The 23,818-nt window shown below is 39.6% G+C and overlaps 1 protein-coding gene across 1 annotated transcript in view; it reads right to left on the bottom strand.

Moving 5' to 3' along the window:
* The window catches only part of acbd6 (acyl-CoA binding domain containing 6), a 58,284-nt gene that overhangs the window by 28,997 nt on the left and 5,469 nt on the right, over positions 1-23,818 (bottom strand). Inside the window, exons 4-6 of the mRNA XM_057840567.1 lie at positions 20,040-20,116; positions 14,163-14,268; positions 9,286-9,375 (exon numbers count right to left, since the gene is read on the bottom strand). Of these exons, the coding sequence (XP_057696550.1) occupies positions 9,286-9,375; positions 14,163-14,268; positions 20,040-20,116 (273 nt within the window). The remainder of the gene's footprint in view (positions 1-9,285; positions 9,376-14,162; positions 14,269-20,039; positions 20,117-23,818) is intronic.

Raw genomic sequence — 23,818 nt, 5'->3', positions numbered from 1 at the left:
CATTGTTTATACTTGTAAAATATCTCTACAGAGGCAACGCCTGTGTGTATCATGTTTTCTGTTGTTGTTGTGTGTTTTCCACCCGCGATCGGACACTTAGAGTCAGCTGTGTGGTTGTTTGAACGATGTGCTAACGCATGCTAACCGTTTGTGTAATTGGTGTAATAGCAGCTAATTATCATTTATGTTGATGCGAACCTGTTTGGTATTGAGGACAAAATTGATTTGTATTATTTCTATTTTTAGTTTCACTATTCAAATGATGGTGTCATAACGACGGCCAAAATAAAGTCAGCAAATTATACGGACGTCCAGCATCGTCATTTGGGAGTTTAGCTCGCTGTATAGCCAGAACCGAGCCGAAGCGTCCTGGTGAGGACAGTATATTCGTATTTCGTTGTTCATGCATCATGTAACATAATCATACTGTACACCTATTCAGCATGTTGTTCTCTATTGCATTTTTATATTAAATTGCCTTTCAAGATGACATACAGTGGGGCAAATAAGTATTTAGTCAACCACTAATTGTGCAAGTTCTCCCACTTGAAAATATCAGAGAGGCCTGTAATTGTCAACATGGGTAAATCTCAACCATTAGAGACAGAATGTGGGAAAAAAAAACAGAAAATCACATTGTTTGATTTTTTAAAAAATTATTTGCAAATCATGGTGGAAAATAAATATTTGGTCAATACCAAAAGTTCATCTCAATACTTTTGTTATGTACCCTTTGTTGGCAATAACGGAGGCCAAACGTTTTCTGTAAGTCTTCCCAAGCTTTTCACACACTGTTGCTGGTATTTTGGCCCATTCCTCCATGTAGATCTCCTCTAGAGCAGTGATGTTTTGGGGCTGTCGTTGGGCAACACAGACTTCCAACTCCCTCCACAAATTTTCTATGGGGTTGAGATCTGTAGACTGGCTAGGCCACTCCAGGACCTTGAAATGCTTCTTACGAAGCCACTCCTTTGTTGCCCTGGCTGTGTGTTTGGGATCTTTGTCATGCTGAAAGACCCAGCCACATCTCATCTTCAATGCCCTTGCTGATGGAATGGTAAATGGTAAATGGTGTTATACTTGTATAGCGCTTTTCTACCTCTCTAGGTACTCAAAGCGCTTTACACTACATTGTCATCTACCTACTGGTGACACAGCACCAGGGAGATTTTCACTCAAAATCTCTTGATACATGGCCCCATTGTTTCTTTCCTTTACACAGATCAGTCGTCCAGGTCCCTTTGCAGAAAACAGCCCCAAAACACGATGTTTCCACCCCCATGCTTCATAGTGGGTATGGTGCAATTCAGTATTCTTTCTCCTCCAATCAGGAGAGCCGGTGTTTCTACCAAAAAGTTCTATTTTGGTTTCATCTGACCATAACACATTCTCCCAGTCCTCTTATGGATCATCCAAATGCTCTCTAGCGAACTGCAGACGGGCCTGGACGTGTACTTTCTTCAGCAGGGGGACACGTCTGACAGTGCAGAATTTGAGTCCCTGGCGGCGCATTGTGTTACTGATAGTAGCCTTTGTTACTGTGGTCCCAGCTCTCTGTAGGTCATTCACTAAGTCCCCCCGTGTGGTTCTGGGATTTTTGCTCACCGTTCTTGTTATCATTTTGACGCCATGGGGTGAGGAGGGAGTTGAAAGTCTGTGTTGCCCAGAGGTTGCGCTAGACTTTTTCGTTGTCTGTCATTTTGACTGACAGGGTCATAAAAATCCGGTCATAATCTATTTTTACCCGTCACTTAAATTTTTAAAATGATGATAATGACATTGTGGTGACCCTTTGTTTGGCATAATTCACCTTCCGTACTTGTGTGTCCATTTGGCCGAGCGCGATAGCGGCTACGACACAGTCACGTGATAGAGACACTTAAGAGCCGCGCGCGTTCCGGCTTGAATAGAGAGTTTACAGAGAGCAGCAGAGCTACAGCGGCTGGACACAGCAATTCGAGCTAACAAGACTCTTAACATTGCATATCGCTTCAACATATTCAATAGTATTTAGTTTAAATTCATTTTAAATTAATATTCTGTCCGAACAAGCTTAACAGAGAATCCACACTGTGCCATCACACATCAAGCAGATGAATAAGTAACTTTTTCTCCGCAGTGACAAAAACAGCTGACTGTGGCCCCAGTAGGTAGGCTACATTATGGAACAATGAAATTAACATTTCACCTGCTGCGGCCTTAATGTAGTTCCACACCTTCCTCCTGGCGCGCATGGACTTGAATTGCGTGCCCGCTTGTGCAGTCCCTGTTTTTTCACCTCTTTTATCAACACCATCGTCGTTTTGGGGCTTTTTGAAGAAACTTCGGACACTCAGTTGCCTTGACATTTTTCAGAGTAAGGCCAACGACGTCATGCGTCAAGAGAGACAATAGCTAATTAATATGCTCACTCGCCACCCTGTGGTCTGGGGTGTGAATTGCAACCTGTCCAAATGACGGATGGACTTCAGTTTTTTCCGTCACCGTTTTAAAAAATCGGGCAACGACGGAAAATATTCGGTTAACGCGACCCCTGGTGTTGCCCAACGACAGCCCCAAAACATCACTGCTCTAGAGGAGATCTGCATGGAGGAATGGGCCAAAATACCAGCAACAGTGTGTGAAAAGCTTGTGAAGCGTTACAGATAACGTTTGGCCTCCGTTATTGCCAACAAAGGGTACATAACAAAGTATTGAGATATGAACTTTTGGTATTGACCAAATGCTTATTTTCCACAATGATTTGCAAATATTTAAAAAAAAAAAAAAAATCAAACAATGTGACTTTGTTTTTTTTTCCACATTCTGTCGCTCATGGTTAAGGTTTGCACATGTTGACAATTACAGGCCTCTCTAATATTTTCAAGTGGGAGAACTTGCACAATAAGTGGTTGACTAAATACTTATTTGCCCCACTGTATGTGTTCTATGCGTTGGATTTGATCAAGTAAATTTCCCCCAAAAATGCGACTTTTATTTCGGTGCGACTTATATATGTTTTTTTTCCTCTTCATTGGGCATTTTATGGCTGGTGCGACTTATACTCAGGTACGACTTATAGTCCGAAAAATACGGTACATTACCAACACCACACCAGTAAATAAGGAAATAACTGATTAATCAATTGCTCATTCATCAAATAGTTACCGTATGCTAAAATGTTCGCTTCACAGAAACCAGAGCTTGCTGCCCTGCATTTTTTGGGTTCATAGTCAAAGACAATACAAATGTTTTATAAGTTGAAAAAGAAAACACACACACAAGAAATTGACTTGTATTGTAAATTATGTTGCTTGTTTCTGTGGGGCTTCATTAGGGAAATGAAAGTGTAAAATAATTAGAAACTGTAACATACATTAGTGGTGAAAAGATGACTTAAATGTCCTGTCAACTCTATCGGTCACAGTTTGACGTCACGGTCATAAATTTAAGAGTAAAGCCCCTCTGTTGGATCCATAAACTACTAAAACAGTCCAATCCAGCACTGGAAGCAAAGACAGTAGCACCGTGTCGACTTTGTTGTTTTGTGTTCCTCAGCCAATTGCAGGTCATCCCTGCAGTCAGATATTTATGACTATTGATCTAGCTGGTCCCGGCTGGAGACTTTTGTTCTGTCGGCTCCAGGCTCTGACCTCAATTAAGTTATGAATTTCTATCTGATAGACTGGGAGCACTCGGGTCCTGCCGCGGCCGTGCTACCACGCTGGATTAATTAGAATTAGCGGTGCTGGAAGTCGCCCTCTCTGCCTCATGGATCATGTTGTTTTAATACAAATTGGTGGCGGAGAGAGTGAGACACTCGAGAGTGAGCATGTGACACCTGCTCTGCCTCTTCTTCCGCTCACTTCCTCTCGGTGTGGCGTGAACAATGCGGCTTTCCTGGTATTGTGTTTGCTTGGTGTTAACCTGCACTTTGACGGGTTAATCCCAACTTTCCTTTCACTCATTCGCACTAATCACGTTCTGAGTACCACATTGTGTAAATACACTTTGGGCTGTTGTCGACCTTTGTGGATGTCTGCTGTGCCTCCAAAACATTTGACTCAAGTTCCCGTGAATAACTGCACATTTCCATGGCAACTGTCAGGCTTATGGAGATGTTTTAGTGGTTGGGGCTGGGATTGGTTTACAAACAAAAGACACAGTAATTTTTATACAGTGCCAGTGCAATTCGGATAAGCATCCCTTGTCTTATCCAAAAGTCTATTGACAACATTCTACTTGGTTGAGAATAAGAGTTATGGGAGTCTTCGTTGATCACACTAAGTGTGCACTTCACCGAAGAAGCGTGATCAAGCTTTTTATTATCTTGAGTGGCACTCACACAACAGCTTCATGTGTCACAATCCATGAATAAATGTGACATTCTCTTATGTGCTTAGAAAACAAACAATTTTTGGTATTTAGATAACACATTTGATTACTTTGACAACCACTTTATAAGGTTTGCAATTTTCATCTCCAAACAAAATATGCATAAAATATGACATAGTGAAATAAACACATGGCTAAAATAAACACATGGCCCAAACCACATATTACTTTCTTTTTTGTATTTAAAAAAAACCTGTCTTGTGTACTTAGCTGTTTAAAAGAACAATAGCATAGTGAAAATGCCTTTTTCTTTGGATTCATCTTTAGTTTCTGAACATCTCATTGCCACTTGAAAAGTGCACATTTACCACAGTCACTCGAGTTGTGACACGAAGGAATGCCTTGAATGCACCTAAGCCTCTTCCTCACAGCGCTTAAATACAGTTGTTAAGCTGTAATTTCCATTATTACATGAAGTGAGAGTCTACAACCAGCAGTGTGTGCCTGGCCTACTTTCACGCAACATTGTGAGGATGAGGTCTGATCTACAGTTGGCAGGTGGCAGAGTCGTGATCTGCGTATTCAAACACACACACGTACCGATCTATTGTGGCACCCCACCCCCAGACTTGATCCAGGATTAACTATCAAACGAGCTTTTAATGCAGGTTACCAGGGTTTGGGAACAATTCACTAAAACAATCAGTTGATTAATTTCAAACGATTTCCCTCTTCAGTGAGGCAAATAATACTTTTTGTTTAACTCTAAAGCTCCCCCTCCCACCTTTTTAATCAACAAATTAAGCATAAATCACGTTTGATCTTTATTTACTGGTTGCTCAGCAGTTGGTGGAGGTCAGAGAGATTACCCAGGGCTGCAAACAAACATTCCTTCATTTTGCTTTTAAACTTTTCTGTCACAGAGTTTGGCAACAAAGGACAGATTCTCATTACCTCTTCTCTGATTAAAAGGAAAACGACAAAATGGGGTTGAAGCAAGTTTTAATAAGAAGGGCATCGTTCCACAAGCTTTAAATAATGAGATAATTTGGCATTGTGAAGGAGTGGTATGATTTAGACAACTATATTTTCCCGCTCAGTCACCTCATAAATCTGCTTCCAATAACACTGCTTGTCTAATTTCTGGAATATCTCTCTAATGAGATGTTGCGTTGCAAAACATTTGCGAGTTTGATCGGCGCCTCCAACAGCTAATTTTCAGCCCTGTACTACAGTTTCCTTTCAAAAGCGCCAGATTCAATCGAGAATTAAAATACTGAATATTTTGCTTAGTTTATTGAAGTTTCCATTGACCTTTTAGCAAGTAGTGAGTATTGAGCAGTGATAATGATTCCTGACTAGTATTTTTGGTTCATAATCCGAGTAAAGTGGACCCCTACTGTATAGGGAGCCAGCCACCAATACCTGTAGCTATAATCAACCTCTACCACTGGGAAACACAATAAAAAAAAAAAAAAGACATCAGATTTCAACAAATTTTTCAGTGTAGAATCCAAAACTGATCTCAGTTTTTTTTCTATCACATTAGGTTTTTGAACCATAGATCCCAGTTTTCTTGGAAAATATGTAAAACACCATACATAACACATGCGCTTGTTTTATTCAAAACAAAACTAAACAAAATCAATACAGAAATATGAAAAACAGTCATGATGTGTAATTTAAGGATAATGTTTTCCAAAAAATATGGCTAGTTTTCTTCATGTTATAAGAAAATAGTATACTGGTCAATTGTGAAGAAAAAAAATTACCTGATAGAGGAAAAAGCAGACCAGTTTAAGACTCTGCACCCAAATATTTGTTAAAGCCGCTGTCAGACCTAAAAATACAGAATTTTCAAATAGTTGCCCAGTGTAACGGATGCCCATAAAAAATGCGTTAGAAAATGAATCCCCCAAATTCTTGAATACGAAGGAGTAAACAACAATACGCATTATTCACTGGTTGGTTACCCAAAACATATGATTTTTTTTTTTTCCAAATATACTCATAAAATAATCAAAAAGAATTGAGGTGGGGGGGGGGGGGGGGGGGGGGGGATACCAAAACATAGGTAAAGCCGTGGGTCATGACCTGCAAATATGCGCAAATTTGGATGACTGTTGACATGTTGAACTTATTTTTAGCTTCAAAATACTCCATTTGTGATGAGAATGTCTTTATTTTCTTGACTATCTTCAATTAAATAACCCCGAAATCTTTCAAATCAGCATCAATCCTGAACAACTATGTATTTTACTTTTTCCAGAAGGGACAGAAACCTCGACCAATTGTCTTGATATTGCGCTCTATCATTATAGTTATCCTTCAGTTAAGTCCTTTATGAACCATTCCCAGAAAATCCCCCACAACTCCTCCCTGCGCTACTGGAAACAAAAAGGCCACGTATGACCACACAAAGTCATTTGTGAAATGTCCTGATTATGTGGCTTGTGCGACGTAAAACAATTTGCCTGATTACTTCCAATTGATTCGGCCTTACGGTTAAAACCTCGGTGTGCAACCTGGTGGCTGTGTCGTGCTGTCTGGGCAGACAGAGGACTAATTTCTCCGATGTGCAGCTGAGCCAGCTTATAGTCCACGCTAAAGCCTTTTGGATGTTTCTAAACCTCAGGGAGGCTAAAGGCTACACTAGTGACTAGCCACCTTTTTTGATGAAGCTCTGGAGGATTTGTCTGTGCCTCAAAGTGAATTAAAGTTGACCTTCGGGCAGGAGTTGGGGGGAGAAGAAGAGAAGGGGAATAGGGATCTGAACATAACAGAATAAAATTCAAGGTTTGCTTGTGTGCATGTGCAGATAGTTGATTGAATAACATTTGCTCATTCACGCTCAGGGTATTTCTACTGGGAAAAGCATAGTAATATTACAGGACTTTCATGTCCTTAAAAATTCAAACAACTTCTTCAAACATTTATTCAGGCTCTGCTACATTAAGTCATTCACTGCTATTGACAGTTATGGACATGAAATGCTTTTTAACTGGGATGGCTGGAACTGAATTATTATATTTCAGTGCCATTGACGGTGATAGGCGTCACATACATTTACCGGTAGACTGGGAGGGTAGACAGCAATCACCCTCCCAGTCCAAACAGGTAGGATCTCTATCAATGTGAATAGCAGCCAATGAGTTAATTTATGACAGGGGTGTCCAAACTATTGTAATTTCCGGACTACAAGCCGCTACTTTTTCCCCCTCATTTTGGGTCCTGCACAGTGTGCAATGATGCGGCCAATTTGTGCATTTTTCTGACGGCTGCCAGGGGCGCTCGAGCATGGGATGTGGGAGTGAGACACGTGGAATCGAGGTAGACGCTAGTTTGCACTATTACCGGTGGTTTAACTTTGTGTGTTGTGCATGAATAGAGGTGCCGGACCCTCGTCTTTGTGCATGAGTAGAATTGGCAGACCCGCATCATGGAAAATGCTAGAAGAAATAAAATTGGCCATCCGAGTTGTATTGAAGCTTAGATGACTAGCGGCGAAAGATCGTTTGTCAAGACTCGCCACATGCGAAGAGCAGCTTTTGCACAGGTATGCCGAGGGAGCCTGGCAGCGTGAAGCGGTGTACTGTAAAAGAAGTCCGCCATCACCAACAGGTTTCAAGGGGCCAGTCTGCTGCGTGACGAGGAGGATGGTAAGGGCTCAGGAGTGAATTTGCCTCATTATAGGAGACATTGAAGGTGACAATGAAGGAGAGACTGAGTAGGTGCGTGGCAAAGGGTATCTGAGCGTCTTCATATCCGACACTGAGGGTGTAGACTTCCATGGTTTGAGTGCACAGGAGGAAGAGGAAGAAGAAGATAGCTAACAAAGTTAGCTAAACTTTTATGTTTTTAATAACCAGCCCACTTAGTGCTGTTACCGCCGTGTTAATGCTATGTAACTTCCGTGCCGCCACTTCATAACTGCCGTGTTTGCTGGCGCTGTTTGGAACGAAAAGTTAAGGTGTGTTATTAAAATTTAGAAAACTCTGTGTATTTCTTTGTCAATATCTCATGTTACTAAGTGGGCACATGCGGCTTATAGGCAGGAGAGGCTTATGTATGTACAAAATGGTTTTTCCTTTAAAAATGTACTGGGTGAGGCTTGTAATCAAGGGCGCCCAATAGTCCAGAAATTACGGTATTCCACAAAGGGCTGCAGTGGGTACAGGTTTTTATTCCAACCGGTCAAGAGGAGAACTTTTCACTAATCTGATTATTTACAAGTGTAGTCAGTTGATTGCCGTCAGGTGCTGCTTGTTTCAGCAGAAACCTCATTGGTTGAACAGTCTGTATTGGATCTGTTGGAAAAAAATGTTGCATCCACAGCAGCTCTAGAGGACTGGTTTGGACACCCCTGATTCATGAATTAACATTAAAGCCATTAGTTGAGTAGCAAGGCTGTTGATCTCTTTCCTTACTTTCAGTGTTGCAAGTGTTAATACAACAAAGTGGTCTAATAACATCATTTTGAGAGCCACATTGATTGGTCTATCACTGTCAATGGCAGCCAATGAGAGTAGCAGTAAGAGTAACAGTTTTGATTTTGGGTATATGCAAAATAATACAAATTAAAAGTACTGCTTGGTGCCACTAGTTCTTAACTTAGCAGAATTTCATAAAGACTATACTACAACTGCTAATTTAATGAAAGTTTTTACTTCATGCCCACTCTATTTATGCTTTGCTTTTACTAAGTAAGTTTTTGTTGGACCAAAATTCCTTCAAAATTGATGCTAATATTAAAAAACAATCCATTAAGATCTATTTCTATTGCAAAGTAAAAAGGATTTCTGTCATTAAATTTCGTCCAGAACGTTTATATTGTGGTGAATATTTTTCCAACCTACTAAACAATGAAATCACTGAGACATGCCTCTTATTTTGACTAATATACTTGGTATGAAGATAGTCATTCAGTCTCTTGAATTGAGTTGAATTTACAAATGAAAATAAGGGGTCTACCTGGTTGTTGATATCAGCTTTGTGCTGTAGAAGAAATGAAACCAGCTCCTTGTGGCCTCTGTCGCAAGCCCAGTGTAGGAGAGCTCGACCCTAAAATGCGACAACACAGTCCACAGACAAGGAAGATGTTTATATTTAGTGTTTATGCCATCAAAGAAGGATCAGTTGGTTCTGATTCATGGGCTTTTTTATTTTGGCGTTTGTTCGGGAAGTCTGTTCACACTAAGATATTGACCATAGGATTAAAACACCTAGATCGGTTTCTACACTTCACAAGAAAAATACCCTGTTCAATTCTGTAAAAGTGGCAAATGAGGCCTTCCCCCAAAAAACTGTTTTTTGATTGTTTGGGTTGTGAGCATATATGCGTGTGTGGGCAGAAGCCCCCTACTCTATGTCTTGCTGAAACACACACACACACACGTGCCCGTACACACGCACACCTCTCCTTTGGTCCAAGATCAAGTTCATCTTTCAGTGGGGGCAATTAGGTAAAACAAACTGTCCAAGTCCAATTCTGCTGCTTAAATCATATTGATCACCACAGCTGCATTTTAGATTGAATACTTATGGAACAGTCCGGAATACCAAGTAGGCTGGTCTTTCACTCTTCTTTTCCCCGCTCTCCTCAGGTGTGTGGCTACTGAATGATGCTTGCATCATCACTAAAGACCAGAGTTAAGTAGTAGGCCATTGTAAGTATTAAGTAGAGAGCTTTAGAGGGGCAGCAGTAGACTATCGTGAATCAATCAGGGCATTCTGTTAAAACCAAAAAGTGAATTTAGAAGCCAAGAAATCTGTACTCAGGCTAAAATTACAACTCAGCATTACAGCTACTTGCAAATATGTAAGAGTCTTGTAAACTGAAATATCCTGGTTTTAAATGTAAATACCGTATTATTCGGACTATAAGTCGCAGTTTTTTTTTCATAGTTTGGCTGGGGGTGCGACTTATACTCTGGAGCGACTTATGTGTGAAATTATTAATACATTATTATTAGGGTTGTTCCGATCATGTTTTTGCTCCCGATCGTTTTAGTTTGAGTATCTGCCAATCCCGATATTTCCCGATCCGATTGCTTTTTTTTGCTCCCGATTCAATTCCAATCATTCCCAATAATTTTTCCCGATCATATACATTTTGGCAATGCATTAAGAAAAAAATGAATAAAACTCGGACGAATATATACATTCAATATACAGTACATAAGTCCTATATTTGTTTATTATGACAATAAATCCTCAAGATGGCATTTACATTATTAACATTCTTTCTGTGAGAGGGATCCACGGATAGAAAGACTTGTGACTTTGTATATTGTGACTAAATATTGCCATCTAGTGTATTTGTTGAGCTTTCAGTAAATGATACTGTAGCCATGCCCAAATGCATGATGGGAAGTGGAACCATGACTGTGCGTAGTGCTACCAACTGATATATCTTCTCTGCGTTGGGAAATAACATAAGGTGTTAAGAAAGACCTTGCTTCCCCACATTGCTTCCCATGATATTTCTAATCGTAAGGAGAGGGATTGTAAGGCTTTAGCCAATTAAAGAAAGGCTCCAAAGGCTGCCAAAATTCATTCTACTCATTTTACGCTGCCTTTTATCTCTCTATATAGGTAAAACGGCGCCATTACAGATTGAGCGTGACAATGCGTGAGTAGGTCGTGCAGCGCATGCATTAATTGCGTTAAATATTTTAACGTGATACATTTTTTAAAAAATTCATTACCGCCGTTATCGGGATAAATTTGATAACCCTACCTTAGAGCAGGGCGGTAAACCGAAAATTTACCGTCACCGAAATTCTTAACGATGACCGACGTAATTTTGACCATGTCGGTAAATTCGGTAAATTAATAAAACAAGAAAATAGTCTTTTCATCCCGCTTTGATTCTGTGTTGTTCGTCTATGTTCATTCCCCTTTAAGAAAGCAGTGAATGTGCTTACGTAGGGAGTCACGTGATCATCAGGAAGCCAATCAAACAAAAGCCCGGTAAGCTAACGCTAGCAGCTAACGCTACAAGCAAAACGTGATGGAGTGTGGCTTAAGGGAGGTTCACCAAACTTTCAACCGACATTTAGTAGACTCTTGGTGGCATCCAGACGGGCTTTCACCCGCTGTCCTCCTTTGTTCTCACGATTTCCGGACATGGTGCTTTCTACTGGTAGCCAGGCTAACGCTAGCTAGCAGCTAACGCTACAAATGAACGTTATGGAGTCGGATAGAGGCTCTAACCTTGTCGAAACGGCTGAACTTAATGAGTGGATTGGGCACGGACTGCATCTAGCAATTACTATGTGGCGTTATTTTGTATCTGTCTGTGTGTGTGATTCCTCTGATAGCTTTTGTGATGGGAAAGAATTCTGCATAAAGTACAATCCAACGGCGAAACTAAAATGACCGAGAAATGGCCCCAGCTATTTTTATTGTGCGTGCATTTATGAAAAAAATGCACGGGGGGGGGGGGGGGGGGGGGGGGGGGGGGGACCCTTAAACCATAAAGTAAACACTTGTATTTAATAATTATATCACAGCAGCCATTAACAATAAGTTGTCTTTTTGAAGTGTACTGTTCAAGCGGCAAGTCATTTGTGTTACAATTACATGTTTGCACAGGCATATTGATTTTGACAATGTACATCGTTCAAGTCATACACGCTGTTATAAATGTTCATACTTGAATTCTTATTGCTTACAATACATTTTTATTAGGGCTGTCGAACGATTAAAATTTTTAATCGAGTTAATTACAGCTTAAAAATTAATTAATCGTAATTAATCACAATTAATCGCAATTCAAACCATCTATATAATATGCCATATTATTCTCTAAATTATTGTTGGAATGGAAAGATAAGACGCAAGATGGATATATATTTTCTACATGCGGTACATAAGGACTGTATTAGTTTATTATAACAATAAATCAGTTCTAAATCAGTTATAGAAATTTTATATTAAAACCCCTCTTAATGTTTTCGTTTTAATAAAATTTGTTAAATTTTCAATCAAAAAATAAACTAGTAGCCCGCCATTGTTGATGGCAATAATTACTTACACTATAAAATCAGTCGCACCCAAACGCCAGCAGAGGGCAGCAAAACTCCGCAAAACACAATTAACAAGTGGGCCTTTCACTCTAGTGACATTTAAATATGTCTGAGCTGGGCAAGTGCGTTAATTGCGTCAAATATTTTAACGTGATTAATTAAAAAAATTAATTAACGCCAGTTAACGCGATAATTTTGACAGCCCTAATTTTTATAAATTTAATGTTTAGACTGCATGTACAATTGTTAAATACAGTATATCAAATTGAATGCTGGTAAATAAATCAACAAGAAATAGTTAATCTGTATTTCATGCATTGATTCAGATTTTCAAATTATATAACAGTCCGCTTGGGCGAATTTATCGTCATTTATCGTTATCGAGATAAATCTGCTCAATTTATCGCGATACATGTTTAAGGCCATATCGCCCAGCCCTACCCTACCTTAAGCCTAAACTAAAGACTCTGGATGAGCGCAACATATTATGTCTGTAACGTTAAATACAATTAGAAAACGATTTCATTAAAAAAAATATATATACAGTGTATGTTAAAAAAAGGCATGGTCGATATTTTTTTGCCGATTCCGATACTTTGAAAATGACGTGATCAGACCCGATCGATCATTTCACGTTATATTGGTGTTTTGGAGTGACACTGATGGTTTAGTAAACTTATTAGCATGTTCTTTATGCTATAGTTATCTGAATAACCCTTAATAGCTATGTTACGTTAACATACCGGCCACGTTCGCATTTCGTTGTTCATGCATCATGTAACATTATCATCCAGTACACTTATTCAGCATGTTGTTCTCTATTGTATTTTTATTTTAAATTGCCTTTCAAGATGACACATCTATGTGTTGGATTTTATCAAGTAAATTTCCCCCCAAAATGCGACTTGTACTCCGGTGCGACTTATATAAGTTTTTTTCCTCTTCGTTGGACATTTTATGGCTGGTGCGACTTATACTCAGGTGCGACTTATAGTCCGAAAAATACGGTAGTTAACTCATTTGCTGCCATTGACGGCACTGGACGTCTAATCCATTTTGAAAGTGAGATGTGGGCATCGAATGATCACTGCCATCCCTCCCAGTTAAAATGGATCGGACAATTAGTAGAATCAATGTCACGTAAATTTGAGCATTCAGCCAGTCCTCCCAGTTTAAATGAATTAGACGTCTATAGTTGTCAATGGCAAGCAATAAACTAAAAGGTGAGAATATGATTGACATTTGGGAATATGTGCGTGCTAGTATCTGTAATGACTGCAATTTATCGTAAGGTATAATCTGTCTTTAACAAGTATATAGTCAATACAGGTAATATATAACTATATACATGTATAGTTAATTTATTCAATTTTTGAGTGACAAGCTACCTGAACAGGAGAGTTTAAAAAGTTAAGTATTATACTCAAACTACCATGACATTGACTTTGAGAAGTGTCTAGCATCCCCCCTCCCTACTAGTCATGTGCAAAATTAAAGAGGTCCTCTTTGTTAAATGGCTGTTTGTAATTATCACAAAATAACCTTTCAGGAAAAAAAGTAATTAAAGATTAATTTTCAAGAACATTAAACTGACAAGTTGGGTTTTGCATGGAAATATTTCTCCCATGGAGAAAGTACAGTTCTTTCACACAAATGGGTGAGAGTGCAACACAAGTGGACCTTAGCCTACAAGTCAGGCTTTTGGCTTATATGAAGCTTCACTACTACCCTCTGCTGTTAAACATGTTGTATTGCGTCTAGGTTTGAGTTCAAACTCATCCTCGAGAAGAGCTGCAAGAACGAGCAAGGAGATGTTACCTCTTCGTCTTTGCCGTTGATGTCCACATTCTGGGAGCTGATGGCCCTGCTGATGTGCTCAATGTTGTTTTCTCGACAGTAATCAAATATGTTCTTATCCTCCTCTCTGACAGAGAAAAAGAGAGAGGCCCTAAGTTAAACGACTTTACATAAAATTGGCATCATTAATATCATTGATATAGAAACAGAAGATTTGTAATGTAAAATTGGATACTCTTGAAATGTATCTAGTCAGCTAGATTAACTTGCTAAAGTTGTGGTCCATCCGAACAGCATCTCCAATGGACAGCATTATTTTCAGTTTCCACAGGCTTTAAAACTGAAGTAACCTGACTTTAAGACACATGGGAATGGTGGAACAACACATTAGTAAGCTACGAAGTCTTGAGCTGACGTCTGGGGAAGTATTGATGGTGGATTGTTACAGCAAAACAAGGTAAGTGACCAGCAGTATTTGTTTTTTTATCATATTTTGATGTATTCTTTGTCTTGCCGCTTTAAGGATCACATTAAATGCACACAGACAGATAACACAACCTCTGTCTGCCTTGTGCTCAGACAACAACCACATGCGGTATCCCTTTGGGAATGCTGACGTACAACGGGTACACAAACACATGTAGCGGCACCGTCCCACCTCTGATTATATCTCTGCATCTCTAATCACCTCCTGGCATTGGGGACAACCATGAGTGCTGGTGTGGTGGTAGTGTTGTGCGGGTGTGGGGGTGAAATCTCATTTAGAGCTTTACGCCTTCCCCTCCCTCTTACTTATGCTGGCCATTCAAATTAATTGAATTTAGTGCTCTATTGTGTGACAAACAGCCCACACACCCGCTTCTGTATGGCTGCCGTATCCCAAAGGCCAAAACCTGGCCAGCAAATTCAACCCCCCCCCCCCCCCCCCCAAAAAAAAAACACCCTATCTGTGATTCCTAAACTCATGTATGGCATCGCAGCCACAGTGTTCTACTATAGAAATACAACACTGTTTAAAAGGGTGAGGAGTAGGTGGCCACATTTACATGGTTCAGTTGCTTAAAAGAACCAATGTTTTACTTAAATAAGTGGAAACGATCCCCAAACAGACTTCAGTGGAAAACCAACACAATCTAATGAGCTCTAATACAAGAGTTAAATACAAAAGCTTCAGACATTTCAAAATATTATTGCTCGATTTTGCATTTGATCTTCACTGTGAAGGAACCTTTCCATCAATTTCTCATTCATTTGAAGGTGATGCACTGGCTGAAGTCCCTATAGACCCTACTCACCTACGTCACAAAATGGGCGTGTCGCTGTTTCCGGCCGCCATATTGTACCTATTTTTTAGACCTATTCTCATTGTTTTCAATTAGTCGAGCAAGTTATAGAGCAATTCATGGAAGCCCTGGTGTTATCTGACGCTGTAAACTCATTGGATGCGTTGCATAAAAGGCGTTACGTGGAAAAGCTTCAGTTTATCCATTTGCCAGATCCGTATTTGATGCCTAAATCGATGTTTTTCGACCCGCTGGCTTCGCCTGACATCTGCTATCCTGATATTTACAACTATCTTGTCCACACAAAATCAGCCTATTCTCACGAAAGTTTGAAAAACTTTAAGAGCTTGGAGGCTTATAAATGCTACGTTGCTGGTTGGGTGAAACAGGTCCTCGTACACGAAAATTCGGCAGGAATCTTGTGCTCGGAAGGTGAGTTACGAAATTTTCAATTCAAAATCTTTTGTTCTTGCTAACATCCACTGTCAAGTCTAATGTATTTCATATCATTTGTCAATGGAGCTAGGGGTTTTAATGTTTATATGGTTTAGCAATAGCACTCTCACTACATACATATATAACATGTAATAAATATGAAGTGCGATAGCACTACTCCAGATTGTCCCTAGTTGAATTTATTTTTTGGCTTTTGACCTCAATAGTGAAATTGTAAATTAATTGTATGACAACTGTCTGATTATCCCCTTATAATTATATATTTTCAGGTAGTTCATTCACAACGTCTGAGTGTATGTTGTCGGCGATTAGCCTAGCAATGATCTTAATTGTGGTTGTCAGCCCAAAACCCTCTAAATATATATTAAATGCATCTTACCAGATATAAAATGACTACTACATAATCTGTGGTAGTCGTTTGGAGCCCAGTTTTCTCGTCGAATTGCAGCAGTCAATCTCGGTCTCCTCTTCGGGTCTCTCGGAATACGGTAAAAATTCAAGTCTCTCCGTCTATCTTCTCTGTTTTTGCAACCGACCGCCATACACGACTTCACCATTTTGATTATTAATGTTAACGAGCAGAAAAACACGCCATAATAGGAGGAATTTACGAAGCGCTAATGCATTAACATGACGAGTATACGGACAACATGGCGCGGGGGCGTGGCTGTGATGTCACGTGAGTAGGGTCTATAGTGTGTTCATGTGGAATTGTTAAAACAAGACAAAGCTTTTGTGAAGTTTCACAGTGTTTGACAGTAGTTGTAGTTATTCATAGCTTTGCCAAAAATTCAAGGATATAACCCACACTTTGCATCAGGTTCATAATAGTTTGTGATTTTTAGACCGCCTTGAGGGAAGGTTCAATATCTCATTCACTTTGTTGTTCTTCTTGGTGAGGACACCGATTAAAATACTACTTCTTTGTTTTTCATGAATGGATCAGAATGAAATTTCGTAGGTATGTTTAGGATGTATACACTTTTATCCTCAGAGTCCAATTTTTTAATTTAATTTAATTTTTTGCCTCGGGCTGATTAATTGTGGACTTATTGAGTTTGCCAATAAAGGGCATGTGCGCACTTTGAGAGTGCTTATCACGCTTCTGACTCGGCCGTCACTGGGCAGCGTTAGTAAACAGCCGCCATCTTTAAGCATTAGACTTCTCAGCGCTAATAAATATAACGTTACTGTCACTCGCTCACGTAACGTTAGCCCTTCGGAGGGCTAGGTTTCTATTGATTATGACCACTGTCGATGCGTGGCTAACGTGTCTTACATACAGTACAGGCTTTATTTAATCTGTAAAAACACAGCGATGTACAGTGATGAGGGTGTAAAATTAAAACATAATGAAGCTAACAGTCAGTTTTAGCTCAGTAGTCATTGCTGAATAAAACACCAAGTTGCACTGGTCCCTAATGTGCTCCAATACGGCAGGTATCATACATTTATTTTGAACACTGCAAAAACTCAAAATCCAGTCAGTACTTACAGTTTAGACTAATTTAAAACTTAACTAGAACTTAAAATAGCTTGACACAAATGGAAATTCAATTGAAACACGTGGGAAAAACACATAGCTTTCAAGTGATGTGTGTTATCAAGGGTAATTACATTTTTAGGTAAGAAATATGTTTTTTTTTTTTAATAAGATCTAGAAGTTTTTTGAGTGAAAGCAGTAAAAAAAAATTTCTAGTCACATCTGAAATGCAATTTTTGGCTGTTTTCAACAATGTACATCGAAAATAAAGACATTGATTGACTGAAAATGGTTCAATATTGGATTAAATGTCTTTTTTTTCTCATGTATATTTATAATTGCTCTCTACCTTAAAAAAAATGTTTTATCCGATTACTCGATTACTAAAATATTTGATAGCTGCAGCCCTAGTATGTACACATAAATATATTTAAAAATAGGTTATTTCCTGTGGGCAATATTAGAAAAATGTCACGGTAAGTAGAGTAAGTAAATTACAATTCATGACATTTCTTGAATATAGCCTACAGTACAACTATCGTAAAACTAGACCAAATGAAATTAAAACCAACTTTTGAAAATCAACCGTAAAGTGAATAGTCAAAGATTAAAACCAAGGACATTTTCACTATAATCAGATTTTGTAAGCCTACTAAATGTCATTGCAGTAAGTTATTTTATTTCCAAAGAAGTTTTTACAATTATAGTTTTGTTCTTTCCTTTTCGTTACCCATAATAACCTTGCTTTATAATAGCTGAAGCAAGCCTTTAGAAAACAAATAGCATTAGGTATTATTTACAACCATTCACCACTAACCAAGTGCACTACTAATCAATATGCATCCAGAGCAAAGCGACTAATCGTCCAGAAAAACTTGTTTGCACCGATTAGAAAATAAATGAGCCGCAAACCCAAAGTAAAAGATGAGTGAAACCCCTGTAGAAAGCCACTGTTTCTCCAACCAGATACCACTCATCTAGCTTTCTAGTGACTGATCTCTTAGAAAAAAAAAGTGAACCTTGTCTTTATGGATAGTTGAAGAGAAAACCTGTCATTAAAAATTTTGACCGAAATTGACTCTCCGGTCTCCGCAATATAATTGTTTTAGTGCATCATTTCTTAGGTTATTTTATCCACGTGTTCTCTCATTTCAGTCCAATCCCTCCCTCCATCCGTCCCTTCCTCGGCTTTCTGCCCATCAGCCTGTGATGAATCATGAATAACTCATTACACTTTTATCACCGTAACGTTATGTATGAGCTCATCCATTTACATATTCCCGATTACCGCTGCAATGTATATTCATGACTTTCCCGCTTGGACACGCCCACTTCCTCCTGCTGCCCGATGGCCACTGTGACCCTGCGTGTCCCTGATGTGTGGCCATCATCAGTCTCCCCCGGCAACTAATCAATAGCCCAGATCATCAGTCTTTTGTCGATTATTAGACAAGACTGCTTATATTGCACACTTTTATGCCAAAGATAAAAATAAAAAGCTTTACATGACCAATGTGTGATATGTGCCTGTAATCTACTGTGATGGTATACACAGACTGAACAATACATGATTAATGTGGTTCCTGCAAGAGGTGTGACATCAACAGTGAAGCAATGCATGCTGGGAAGGTCACCAGCTACCTTGTCATCAAAAAAGCTGCTCATGAGTGCTGTGTATGTGTTTGTGTCCTTCATTAATCTGACAAAACTGGCCACATTGCAGGAACGGGCACGTACACAAACACACAATAAAGAAGCAATGAGAAGTGAAATAACTCAGCGCCTGCTTCCGTCAGAGGGTCTAAGCAACAAAGCCTGCTGTGTTGATCGGCGTGTTTTGTTGAGGGGATTACAAACGCGGCGCTTAAAGCCTCCTCAATCACACACTGATCAGCTCACAAACGTGGTTATATTGCAAATCAATGCCACTTTTATCAATAAGCACAAACGAGAGAGAGAGAGAGAAGCGAGGAGCGATCGATGCAATTAACTCTGACAGGTGCGTAGATGTTTAATATTGAAGGGTGTGTGTTTTGTGTGTTTGTGTTTCTGAGTAAAGATGAAATTGGAATGCAGCAGAGCAATCAATGTGACAGTTCCAGTGAGTTCTGCATGGGTTCAAATGCAATCGGGGAGATCGTATAGTAGCAGCTCGTGTACGTTCGAGTGCAGGGGCATCTCCGAAGAGGGTCAGAGTTCTGGGAATTTGCCCGCTTGCCCCTCGTGTGCCCACCACGTCTTCATCGCACCCCCATTCCATCAATTTGACCATAATTAAAAGGGGAGACCTGGCCGGTGTCTCCAAAGACTGTGCATACTAATTATAAGAGATGGGGAAACTGCAGGATTCTCACATTTCATTTCGATTCAAGAGCTCTTTTTTTCCATTTGGAAGGAAGATGAGGTCTTTAAGCTTGAGTAAGTCTGCCAGGTACCAGGAAATGGGAGAAAATATTCCATTAACATAAATCAGTAGTGTATGTTACGCTCTGTTGGATGTAATCAAACAGAATGAGGACTGCTGGTTAACAAAGACAGCAAAGGACCTAGGCGATCTGAGCACTGTGGGATCAGCCTATTCCGCAATCCTCCTGACTTAACATTCTTTTATCAAAGAATAGTTTCAGAAAGCGTTACAACAGAATAGACATTCTTTTTGTGTATTTGAAATTCTACCTGATCGTCTCCTCTTGGTACAAAGAGCTGACCGCTGCTCCTCCAAAGCCCGTTCGCCTCTCTGCTCCTCTGCTCTCCTGTCACACAAATGTCAATTAGCAACAATAAAAAAGTATAAATTGAATTGTTGTGCTAGACAGAAACGGAAAAACCCTATTAGTCCCACAAGTTCTTGCTCTGAGATGTATTAAAACCCTAGTATTTCAGGGGAGTTTACATGTATGTTAATCCAACTTCACAAAGGTTAACCCATTATAGGCAATGTGTCTATCTATGGTTACGGGTATTTAAAAAAAATACTGTACTTAACTTGTCCCTATTAAAAACCTGCCATCCACAAATATGGCCATTAGGAGTGGGAACCTCTTGGTACCTCACGATACGATACGATACGATTTGCGATACAAAGCGTGCGATAACGATGATCTGACGATATAGCGATACAATAATTTTCGATAAATTGGTCAGGAAATCATTCTAGGATATTCTACAAAAAAACTAATAAACAGAAAAACAAGCTTCTGCTGTGAAGTGGAATTAGTTTATCACTAGTAGACGTCCAATCCATTTGAACTGGGAGGGTGGCAGCGAACGAACGAATTCACTGCCATCCCCCCCACTTCAAACGGATTGAACGTCTATGGCCGTCAGTGGCAGCCATTGCCAGGCAATGAGTAATTTTGGGTCATTTAAGGCCATTTAACTGTTGATTTTCGGTTGCTTCCTGTTGATTTTGGGGTATTTTATGGGTAACTTGCCGTTTATTTTGCGTTACAGAACAGGAAGTGACCTGGGAATCACCCAAATGAATAGGCAGTGACTCAAACTCAACAGGAAATGACCTGTAAATGCCCTAAAATGAAAAGCAAGTGACCTTGAATTGCCCCGAAAATTGGACCGAATGACTGTGAATGCTCTGGTTTTGAAGGAACGAAGGTTCCCACTCTAAATGAACTGGGCGTCGAGCACCGTCAATGGCAGTCTTTTTTTTTTTTTTTTTAATTGGCACCTTTTTAAAACGATATCTCGATTCTTGACAGGAGCATATCGATAACCTTTTGGGATACAAAGTATCACGATATACCATCATTTCAATATTTTGTCACACCCCTAATGGCCATCACATTTTCAGTCATGTAGGCCACAATATTAACATTTGCTTTATTTGCGGCTTACATTACTTATAATGTGATGTGCACATATTTCAATGCGACGGCTCAATTATTCATCTTTTGAACTGCTTATTCTCACGTGGGTCACTGGGGTGCTGGAGCCTATCCCAGCTAACAACGGGCAGGAAGCAGTGTACACTCTGAACTGGTTGCCAACCAGACACAGGGCACATAGAGACAAACAACCATTCACAAACACTCACACCTATGAACGATTTGGAATGTTCAATCAAGATACTGAACCCCACATTGCTCCTGGTGCTGTGTCACCAGTAGATGGATGGCGAGATGGTGTAAAGCGCTTTGAGGGCCTTGAAAGGTGGAAAAGCGCTATACAAGTATGACACCATTTACCAATCAGCATACCATGCCTATTTTTGGGATGTGGGAAGAAAACCAGAGTACCCGGAAACCCCCCTACAAACCAGGCATGAGGAGAACATGCAAACTCCACACAGGGAGGTCAGAGCCAGGATTGAACAAACAATCTCAGAATGGTTTGGCGGACGTGCTAACCACTCTTCCACCGTACCGCAGTTATACTATCTTTGTAAATGTCAATCATCATTTTGATATAAATAATTGAAACTAGAAATTAATAAAATGTTAATAAAAACAATTTTAATACACTCTGGTTATGGCTCCCCATTGCACTATGAAGTTGATTTTTTTTATTGTTGTTTAATCATTTACTTTAATAGTAGTATATAACTGGGAAGACTGCATGTGAATGCATATTTTTCAGTGCCATTGATGGCACAAGACCATTTTGACTTAGAGGGCTGCCCGCCTCTTCCAGTCAAAATGGATTGGCTGCCTCGCACCGTTAATAGCAATCAATGAATGGCGTACTGCACGCATGCTATTTTTAGACCGTGACGTTGCATCGTAAAGCGGAAGTAAAGTAGAAGTGGGACATTATAGACCTGCCCTCGCATAGAAGAAATGTTAATTCTGCTACTTTTCTCCGGTAATCTTTCAAAAACGAACATGCGGCTCACGCATTGCTTTTTTGGAACTTTAAGACATTAAGGATGTTTTCTTCATACGTTTCCCGAAACCAAAAACTTGGAGGAAAAAATGTGACGAATGAATCAACTTGCGCGGACGTTTTAACGCCAGCGAGGTGAAGCCAGGGTGAAGCCATTCAAATTTCATATGCAGTAAACATTTTGTTGGGTTGGCATGCTCCTTCAGAGGACAAAGAGGTAAGCCATTTTGATATGTTTAACTTATTTTTTAGAATGACGTTGTGCAGTGCTGCTTCTGTCTGACAATGAATGACCTGAGAAGAATTAAAATGGTATTTGACTGCCAGTTACCTTTTCTGTTGTAAAAAATGTAATTATAAATAAATGTAATGTATGTAAAATAAATTATAGAATTAAGATTTGTTATCAATGAAAAAATTAAAAATGTTCGTTGGCTGTCACTGAGTAGCATTTGCGATCGCTACACAAAACTAACTAAATTACCCCCAAGAACGGTCAGAGACGTAGGACAACCAGAGGATATAATATATAGGAAAGACAGGGCAGGTGGTAAAGGATAGCTTGTTGAAACAGGAGAATGTCATTGTCAGTCGCGTCGATAAAAAAGCTAAGGCTATGCTTAGGTCGGCTCGTTTTTTTCGTCTTTTTCAGCCTTCGACACGCAAGCCATCTCTTTAACTGAACATTTTTATGTTCTTCCACATCTTTGCCAGTGAATTTGGCACCAGGGACATCATTTTCGGAGAGAATTGGTAAGTTTAGCTCTGTAAACATCTCCTTCATACACAATTTCCATTCATTTCCTATTAGGGACAAACGGGAGCGTATCCCCCCTTAGCAACAGTAGAAAATGTCATGAATATTAATGAGCGGAAGTGACGTGTTGCTTGCGGTACGCCTTAAATGAGTGCCCATTGAAGACAATGTGTTGTTTCTTGATACTTTTTGCTTTCTGAGGAGAGGCTCACAGTTCAACACAAAACTTGCGGGGAAGAACACGGTCCGTACAAGAAACCATTATACATGTTTTGGTTAAGATGTGGATTTAAAAAAAAAAAAAAACCTTATCATGGCAATCTTTCAGTAATGTATTTTTAAATAATGCAGGTATCCTAACAAAAGCATATGCATGAGAAGGGCACAATGGCTCTAACCCAACAGTTCTGCCTTGAGGAGATGTGTGCCAAACTGAGTTATCTTTTTAACAGAATTCCTCAATAATTTTTTCCCCTCGCTGACCCCAACCTATTCTTCACCGACTAAACTTGGCTTACAAATAAGCCTACACAAATCTAATTCTATAAAAATGGAGGGAAAAAGTGGGGGATAAACATGACAAGTGAAACAACGGTGCATGCACTTTTGGGACAAACTAATCCACTTGTGAAACAGAATATTCGCTGATGCGCCGTCCCTGCTTCCCTGTAGTATAATCTAATATAAAAACAGCATTTCCTCAACAATTGAATAGGAACAAAGGTCGACTTCTGGCTATTATTATCTGTGCTGTTTCTCTGCCTACCCACTACTTATTTAACGGTGCTTCCAAAATAATGACTAAGCTGCGGTAATACAATCAACTTCTTTTCAAGTTTTTGCGTTTGCAAGCAGTGCT

This window comes from Corythoichthys intestinalis, chromosome 7 (genome assembly GCF_030265065.1).
Source record: "Corythoichthys intestinalis isolate RoL2023-P3 chromosome 7, ASM3026506v1, whole genome shotgun sequence".
Taxonomy (NCBI): domain Eukaryota; kingdom Metazoa; phylum Chordata; class Actinopteri; order Syngnathiformes; family Syngnathidae; genus Corythoichthys; species Corythoichthys intestinalis.
Note: the sequence above shows the minus strand (reverse complement) of the source record. Positions and strands in the feature narration are given on the sequence as shown.